Genomic DNA, 10,020 nt, shown 5'->3' with positions numbered 1-10,020 from the left:
CTCCTCTGCTCAAAAATCTTAATTAAATTATGATACTTTTCTTGACCATAATTTTGTTTAAAAGTGCTATAGCATCTCAGCTATTAGGGTGCTCATTTTTCAGTATTAATCCTCCCACAGTTTTATAGGAAGTAATTACATATATTTTGCGGATTAATTGAACATAATTAATTAGAAATGTGCATGATATCTGGAATTTCCTTTTTGATCATTTAATTATTAGGAAAGTATTAATTCCTGAATTTAGTCATTTTTAAACTTTATGTTTATTAATACTAGTATTGTCGAAATGTTACCTTCAACAATTTTCAATAAAACGTATTCAGACATACTTTTCATATAAAAAAAAAACAAAACAAAAAACAACAACAACAACAACAGTTTGTTGTTTCTTATTTATAACAAAAACAATACGACTGCTTAGCGTCTAGTTTTCAAAGTCAAAATATGTAATGTAACTTGGCTTTTTTGCAAAGCATATATATATATATGTTCTCCAGATATATATTAACATGATTAAGGTAGTCCGATCCTCAGGTTTATTAAATTAGCAGTTAATCAAAAATACTACAAAAGTTGGAAGGAGATCTGGGTTAGATCCCACCGTACCTCCTCTTTAGAAACTTCCAAATAGAATATGGCATCGATCTCTGTTTCTAACCACCCCTACGGTTTTGGAATCTCCGACCCTTATATTGCTAAGGAGGGCCTGCATATACGGTCTGGTATAAAAAGCCGAGCATTTCTTCCTTCAGATTCATCTGTTCAATATGAACCCCACCACAGCAATTGTAGTTTTCTTGTGTGTTATAGTTTGTGTATGCGGGCTTTCTACAACCGATAAGACAAAACAGAATGATGACATAGCCGACATTAAAAACAGACTAGGACATCTTGAACAGTTGATTGGACAACTGGTCACCGGAAATTCATCTTCGGATGTTTTAAAATTTAGTGGTAAGATTTTAATGAAATATTTTCGTACTTCTTTTCTGAGACATACAATTTTACTTATATTTTGTTATGCTGAATTTGCACAAAGTTACACTAAGATCTGAGTAATTTCATTAATTAACCGGCTTTAAGTTTGAATTTGGGGAAAGGCTCACTACTGAAAAAAAAATTCCTATAGGTAAAATTTCTTAGGTGTTACATTTAAATTTTAATTATTTCGGTGCCTATATTTCTTTTTTTTTGTTTTCATAATCTTCACATAATTATATAAATATAATTATTACTGATTGGTCGTATTTTTTTCCAGATTCAGTTGTAACATTTTGTATTTTAAATATACATGTATTTTGGAATCGATACCACAAGTTTCATAACAGGCACGTAGCATCGTTTTTTAAAGTGGGGGGGGGGGGGGAACCAGAGAAAAAATTTTTTTTTTACTTACCTATGGAATGCCATATATACGACAGCCAACTGCTTACTGCCAACTGCTGACTGCTTACTGCCAACTGTCAGCTGCTTACTGCCAACTGCCACAAATATTTGATTAAATTTTATATTTATATTGATATTCATATGAATTTTCAAGAAAAAAAAAGAAGGTAAAAAAGGCGCGGATCCAGGACATTTTTCCAAGAGGGTCACCCAAGTTAAATGACCAATGTGTTTTATTTTACGAAATATTCAATATATGAGATTGATAAAGTACATTGTTTATTTTTTTAAAATTTGTTTTCTTATTTGAAATAGGTAATAAAATTACTATTTCTATTTTCTGCTTTTAATTTTTAAAGAATTACCCCCCCCCCCCCCGGAGACAACAAAACCTTTGAAGAGAGAGTGAGAAAAAAAAAGATTTGTGGTTTCGCAGAGAGAGAGAGATGTTTTGAAAATAAATTTACATTTTCCAATATACTCTTTAGTTAAAAAATTTATCACCGTGTGAAATTGACTGTTTGACTTCAAATTCATTTTGGATTCTAAATGTTATATTTAACTTTTGTTTTAATGTGATATTTGGTATTCTAAAATTATTGTGTTTTAAAAATTGCATTTTACCATTCTTTCTCATGTTAAATTACTAAGTGTTCATTTAATTACTGAGTGACACTTGTCGGACACCAAAGGGGCAGAGTGTTTATGCCCAAGGACATTTTAATCACTTTTACAAACAACATGTAATTAATTAATTATCGGTGTTCTTTATGTCCATGCAATCAAAGTATTTCATTAATTGCTCACTGTATCACTTTTACTCATTTTCAACACCTGTCAATTTTAACTCATTGTACATTTTCCCATAAATACAATTGTCAAATTTTACTAAATCAGTTCGGAGGCCGGGTGTACTACCGGCCACACGCCCGACTCGTTCCCCCATCATGCTGTAACTATTTCTACTTTTAACAGTTTGGAGGCTACGGCCATATCCAACTGGTTATTGTTTATTGTTGTTCCATGTTAGTCATTTCCATCGTTGGGACTTTATAATAAATTCGGAAACCATACTTATTCCTCGTTACTTTGGACTTTTTATATGTGTCATCGGGAAGAGTCCTTGGAATACGGCTCTACTACTTCCGGCCAACGACGCCACTCACTTCCCCTGCCAACATTCCCTCTCGCCCGATCGACGACACATCTTCTAGACCCAAACTACGCGGTTATAAATGGTGGAGAATCCTAAGGGTAACATCATCGCCCGGGGCTGCTGCATATATTTTGCAGTAGTCAGATCCCGAACCTTTCCAGCTAGCGAGTTCCCCCGTGACATATTCGACCAACCAGTTCAACATGCTCAACGATGGAAACAACTGCGCTGCAACAGCCATGGACAACTGCACTCGATTTACCATACCAATGCCTGTATACAAACCAGATGATTTTTCGTGACAGAATTTCATGACTTTTCCACTTTTTACCATCAAAGCATTTCTACGGACAATCGAGAACTTGTTTCAAACTTTATTTGCAGTGATTTTTCTTTCAAAACACGAGGACGTGTTTTTCCCGGAGCGGTGGGAAACTATCACCGTGTGAAATTGACTGTTTGACTTCAAATTCATTTTGGATTCTAAATGTTATATTTAACTTTTGTTTTAATGTGATATTTGGTATTCTAAAATTATTGTGTTTTAAAAATTGCATTTTACCATTCTTTCTCATGTTAAATTACTAAGTGTTCATTTAATTACTGAGTGACACTTGTCGGACACCAAAGGGGCAGAGTGTTTATGCCCAAGGACATTTTAATCACTTTTACAAACAACATGTAATTAATTAATTATCGGTGTTCTTTATGTCCATGCAATCAAAGTATTTCATTAATTGCTCACTGTATCACTTTTACTCATTTTCAACACCTGTCAATTTTAACTCATTGTACATTTTCCCATAAATACAATTGTCAAATTTTACTAAATCAGTTCGGAGGCCGAGTGTACTACCGGCCACACGTCCGACTCGTTCCCCCCATCATGCTGTAACCATTTTCTACTTTTAACAGTTTGGAGGCTATGGCCATATCCAACTGGTTATTGTTTATTGTTGTTCCATGTTAGTCATTTCCATCGTTGGGACTTTATAATAAATTCGGAAACCATACTTATTCCTCGTTACTTTGGACTTTTAATATGTGTCATCGGGAAGAGTCCTTGGAATACGGCTCTACTACTTCCGGCCAACGACGCCACTCACTTCCCTTGCCAACATTCCCTCTTGCCCGATCGACGACACATCTTTTAGACCCAAACTACGTGGTCATAAATTCCTCAAATCAAAGATTTATACCTCTGTGTGTTATAAAGTTTCACATGCATAGATCGGTGGGGGGGGGGTAAACTTGTACAGTCATGGGTTAATGTATTTATAAACTGAACGAACTAAAACTGACCTTGGACCCTCTACTTAGAAAAAGCCGATCAAACATTTAATATATTTACATGTATTTGTTTTTACAAATAAGATGTATTTTACATGCTTAAATCTAGAGAGAGGGGCCCAGATCACCCCTCTGAAGTTTGTAAAGTTATTTAATGCACAAACTAAACAACTAAAAGTTATTTAATGTTAGAACCCTCCACCCCAACCCTCCTGAAAACGCCAATTCGTGTTAAGTTGGTATAAAAAATGTCATAGACATGAAGGTGCGACGCATAAATAACCCCCTCTCCCCAGGCGAAATAAATGTTCACATTTAGGAAAGGACTTTCGTTTTATTTTCTTGTCAAGAAATTTCTGGGCTTGATTTTTTTTCCCAGAGTGAGCCTCTTGGAAAAATGTCCTAGATCCGCGCCTTTTTTGTGAAAATTTACATAAATATCAATAGAAAAATAAAATTTATTCAAGTTTGTGTAGCAGTTGGCAGTAAGTAGCTGACAGTTGACAGTAAGCAGGCAGCAGTTGGCAGTAAGCAGTTGGCTGTCGTATATGGCATTCCATACTTACTTACCTGAAAAAATTGACAAGCAAAAAAAAAAAAAACAAACAAAAAAAAAAAAAAAAAAAAAAAAAAAAAAAAAAAAAAAAAATTTAAATTAAAAGTTGCCCAAACCCGAAAATCTTATTTAGTGGGGGGTGGTGGGGGGGGGGGGGGGGGGGGGACGGGGGTAGTGGCCAACTTTTTCAAAGCCAAATTACTTTCCCTTTCAAATTTTTTTCCTACAATTCCTTGATAACACTATACTATGGTAAAAAGTGGGGGGGGGGGGGTTGCAACCATCCTTTAAATGAAAATTTTGTATTTTAAAGGTAAAACTGGGGAAAAAAGGGGGGGGGGGGGGGGCAGGCCCCCCTATTGCTACGTCCCTGCATAAAACTTTATGGGAGAAAAAAAATGATAACAGCGAATCTGTCTCTTTTCCATTGCCATTCTTTTGTAATACAAAATACTAAATGTAAAAAAAAAAACATTAGAAATTAAGAAAAAAACTTTCGGAATCACATTTTAAATGCTAGGTAAAGATTTTAAGCTTATTTTTTTTCAGGCGCGTAGCATCGTTTTTGAAAGTGGGGGGGGGGGGGCAACCAGAGAAATTTTTTTCATAATTACCTGAAAAAGTTGACAAGCAAAAAAAAAAAAAAAAAAAAAAAACGGAAAGAGTTGGCCAAAGTCGAAAATCCTATTTCGTGGGGTGGGTGGGTGGGGTTAGAGTTGTACACTTTTTCTCAGTGTCAACTACTTTCAGTAAATTTTTTTTTAAATACATTTTCGGTAAATCACTAAAAGTGGGGGGGGGGGGGGGGCAACCAGGCTTTCTATTAACATTTCCTATATTATTAGTAAGGTTGGGAAAAAAGGGGAGCAGCCCCCCCCCCCCTTTTGCTACGCCCCCTGTTGTTGCCCAAGTATATTTACTAAGGACTGGTATATTTGATTGTAGGAACCATGCTGCAGAAAAGTCTGTGTGGCTTTCAGAATAAAACAATTGTTTTAATTAATGAAAGATTTATAATTAGATTCCTGTAAACTTTGTAAACTCATGGCCCTTGAGTTTTCTAATTTATTATTATACAGTGTCCACGGGCAGAAACTACCACGTTTCCTTTTCTGCCTACAAGAACCATACCCAATCTGGACTCAATAAGAGACACATCATCAAGTTTGAGCAGACGATACTTAACCTTGGAAATCACTACCACCCCGAGGACGGGATATTTATTGCCCCGGTGTCAGGTGTTTATTTCTTCCACTGGACCATCAATAACCACGGGGATTATGCATATACCAACATATTGGTGGGAGGAAAAGTTATGTCAACAACTACTACCTCGGTAGTATCTGGACATAATTCTGGATCTGCTTTGGTGATTGTTCAAGTTCAGAAGGGGCAGCATGTTTGGATTCAGACCTGCTGTGGTTCTTCAAATGAAGTGTATGGAACCACTCTGGGGTTCGACAACGCTTTCCAGTCTACTTTTTCTGGGACCTTACTCTTTCAAGTTTCAGAAAATTAAAGATATGTATGAAAAAAAAAAAAACAAAAAACAAAAACACAATCCCATTGTTTAAAAAAAAGTGACAAATCTTATTAAATACAATTTTATAAACTGCTCATAGAAATAATCAATTTCTGTGAAATATATAATTGTGGAGTACTATTCGTTCCATCTGTTTTCATTTTTTTCCCCAATCTATCATAGTATACATGTAGCTGCAGAACTACAGCTCTCCAAAAAAATATATTGACAGAAAAGCTACAGTGCCACCTATTGAAAAACTGTATATTTATTGCACACCAAAAACCCTGTTTCTCGATTTTTTCTCCATGTTTTTAAACTGTCATCTCAAATATTACTAACCGTGTGTTCCTAACATATTCTTTCACTGTTTCCACAACAAAACATTCCTTATAATTGTTGTTAATAGCCCTCCTGGCCCTGAAATTGAGATGATCGAAAATTTTGTCCATTTATACTGCCATTTTGGTTTGATAATTTGACCCAACGCACTTCGTTCACATGTAAACTAGGAGAGTAATTGAGGAGAAAATGACTTTTTGAAATCTAGCTTTTTTGCAATTGGTGTAAGAATTTGGAAGAATTTATCGAGAATCGAGCGCACCTTTTTGTGTGCAATAAATATACAATTTTTTCAATGGGTGGCACTGTAGCTCTCTGGTCTGTCGATATATATTTTTTCGGAGAGCTACAGTTCTGCAGCTATCAAAGTAAGGTTGGCAGAAAAGATTGAGTAAACTTAAAACTGTTCAAGAGATCATAAAGAACCTGTTATATATCACAAGAAATGACAAATTTCATGCAGATATTAGGCCTAATATATGAAATGAAAATGCTTTTCAAAACTGTGCCATCAGCATTGGAACAATGAATTGATTGTTCATTGTCACATTGTGTGTGATTTAGGCCTGAAATTCACATTGTACCCTAAATTGGAAAAATCAAACTAGACTTGAAAAAGCTATAAAGAGAAAGTAGTCTCCAAATGATGTTGATTCTTTGTGAAAAAAGGGAGTACTAGATTATACATGTCTATAAATATTATTGATAAGGTTTTTGTAGACCTCTACATTTAGTAATATGTGTAATTATAAATTTTAACTGCAGCATTCATGTGTCTTTATAAACTAAATAATTTTAAATAATCAATGTGTGTAATAATGTATTTAATCTATTTAAGATCAGCTATGTATTATACATATGAGTGACATACACATGACTTATCAATAAAACACCTTTAATAATATACCGGTACAGTCTTAAAATGTTCAACAACTGAAAAATTCATGGACGGAATTCAATGTCCTAGACATTTGCTTATAAAATGCTTCTGCACCAAAATACAAGAGGCCCATGGGCCTTATAGGTCACCTGAGCATCATGCAACAACTTTACAATGATTGACTTTGGTTCATGTTTTAAACTAGATGCCATTCACAATTTTGAAAGAGGCACCATTGCTAATCATAACTATACACTTAGCATGTTTAGTATGGTTACTTAATACCCACAGACAGAGTAGGGGAACAAAACAAGAGGCCCATGGGCCTTATAGGTCACCTGAGCATTATGCAACAACTTTCCAGTGATTGAATTTGATTCATGTTTTAATCCAGATGCTATGGCATTCACAATTTTGAAAGAGGCCCCATTGATCATCATAACAATACACTTAGAGTTGCTTAGTTTGTTTACTTAATACCCATAGGCAGGGTAGGGGAACAAAAAATGTATTTCAAGTAATCAGTAATATTCAGCATGATCAGTAATGCCCCAATCACACATGAACCCCTCACCCTTAGGCCTAGATCCACACATTGCACAATTTTTGAAAAGGCACCCTTGCTTTTCAAAAATATTTGATTAATACCAAGGAGCATATTTCGAACAATTCATCCAGTTTCAGTATATAAGTACAGCCCCCCTCCTTTATGGTACCCCTGACCCTGGGGCCTTGAAATTCACAATTCTGGAAGATTAGTACCCTTGCTCATCATAACTATATAGGTAGTTCATCTGCTTAATACCAAGGAGCAGAGAAGGAAACTTTCAAAGATTCAATGTATTTTCACTATATAATCAATAGAGCCCCGCCCTATCACTAGAACCCCTGACCCTAGGGCCATAAAGTTCACAATTTTGGAAGAGGTATTCTTGCTCATCATAACTTTGTAATTAGTTTATTTCATTCCTAGGAGCAGAGAGGAAGATTTTCAAAGAATTTATGTATTTTCACTATATAATCTATAGAGCCCTGCCCTAACACCAGAACCCCTGACCCTGGGGCCATAAAATTCACAATTTTGGTAGAGGCACTCTTGCTCATCATAACTATGCACTTATTTAATTTATTTAATACCCAGGAGCAGAGAAGAAGATTTTCAAAGAATTCATGTATTTTCACTATACAATCTATAGACCCCCCCCCCCCCCTTACACCAGAACCCCTGACCCTGGGGCCATAAAATTCATAATTTTGGTAGAGGCACTCTTGCTCATCATAATTATGCACTTAGTTTATTTAATACCCAGGAGCAGAGAAGAAGATTTTCAAATAATTCATGTAATTTCACTATATAATCTATAGAGCCCCCCCCCCCTTCACCAGAACTCCTGACCCTGGGGCCATAAAATTCACAATTTTGGTAGAGGCACTCTTGCTCATCATAACTATGCACTTAGTTAGTTTATTTAATACCCAGGAGCAGAGAAGAAGATTTTCAAAGAATTCATGTATTTTCACTATATAATCTATAGAGCCCCCACCTTACACCAAAACCCCTGACCCGTGGGCCATAAAATTCACAATTTTGGTAGAGGCACTCTTGCTCATCATAACTATGTACTTAGTTAGTTTATTTAATACCCAGGAGCAGAGAAGAAGATTTTCAAAGAATTCATGTAATTTCACTATTATAATCTATAGAGCCCCACCCTTACACCAGAACCCCTGACCCTGGGGCCATAAAATTCACAATTTTGGTAGAGGCACTCTTGCTCATCATAACTATGTACTTAGTAGGTTTATTTAATACCCAGTAGCAGAGAAGAAGATTTTCAAAGAAATAATGCATTTTCACTATATACTTATTTGGCCCCGCCCTAGCACTAGAACCCATGACCCCGGGGCCATGAATTTCACAATTTTGGTAGAGGACTCAATGTTGATTACAATCATGCAAACAGTTTGACTGCTTAATGTCCAGGAGTAAAGAAGAAGATTTTTAAAGATTGCACTAATTTTAGTGGTTTTTGCCCCACCCCCCAGGCCCCAGGTGGGCAGGGACCATGAAATTCACAATTTTTGTTCCCCTTTACCCATAGATGCTATATGCCAAATTTGGTTGAAATTGGTTCAGTGGTTTCAGAGAAGAAGCTGAAAATGTTCAAATGTTAACGCACGACGAACGACGACGGACGAAAAGTGATAGCAATAGGTCACCTGAGTTTACTCAGGTGACCTAAAAATGCATTTCGACTAATCAGTAATATTCAGCAATAATCAGTATAGTGCCACTACCATACATTAACCCCTGACCCTTGGTCCACACATTTCACAATTTTGGAAAAGGCACCTTTGCTTATCAAAAATAACGGTATTTGATTAATACAAAGATTTCAATCAATTAATTCATTTTCAGTATATAAGTAGAGCCCCCCCCCTATGGTACCCTGACCCAGGGGCGTTGAAATTCACAATTCAGGAAGAATGGCCCTTGCTCATCATAGCTATATAGGTACATATGTAGTTCATCTGCTTAATACCCAGGAGCAGAGTTTCAAACAATTTCTGCATTTTTTCTATATGATCAATAGAGCCCCGCCCTAAACCAGAACCCCTGACCCTGGGGCCATAAAATACACAAAGGCATTCTTCCTTATCATGAATATGTACTTGATGAGTTTATTTAATACCCAGGAACAGAGAAGAAGATTTTTAAAGAAATAATGTATTTTCACTATATAATCAATAGAGCCCCACCCTAACACCAGGCCTGGGGGCCATAAAACTTAGACGAGCTCACTTTTGATCTCAGTCTCACTTTTACCAAAGGAATATATAGTGGAAGAGTGAGATTGAGATCAAAAGTGAGCTCATTTAACTTT

At 35.9% G+C, this 10,020-nt stretch overlaps 1 protein-coding gene across 1 annotated transcript; it reads left to right on the top strand.

Annotated features, from left to right (window-relative positions):
- The first annotated feature begins 727 nt into the window (after nucleotides 1-727).
- Nucleotides 728-6,000, top strand: LOC134267721 (cerebellin-1-like). The gene is made up of 2 exons (XM_062749935.1): nucleotides 728-957; nucleotides 5,471-6,000. Exons 1-2 carry the CDS (start codon nucleotides 771-773, stop codon nucleotides 5,908-5,910), a joined length of 627 nt encoding a protein of 208 aa, XP_062605919.1. The 5' UTR covers nucleotides 728-770; the 3' UTR covers nucleotides 5,911-6,000.
- The last annotated feature ends 4,020 nt before the right edge of the window (nucleotides 6,001-10,020 follow it).

This window comes from Saccostrea cucullata, unplaced genomic scaffold (assembly GCF_032062105.1).
Source record: "Saccostrea cucullata isolate Sc308-1 unplaced genomic scaffold, CSIRO_AGI_Scuc_v1 ctg9594, whole genome shotgun sequence".
NCBI classification, from domain to species: Eukaryota; Metazoa; Mollusca; class Bivalvia; order Ostreida; family Ostreidae; genus Saccostrea; species Saccostrea cuccullata.
Note: the sequence above shows the minus strand (reverse complement) of the source record. Positions and strands in the feature narration are given on the sequence as shown.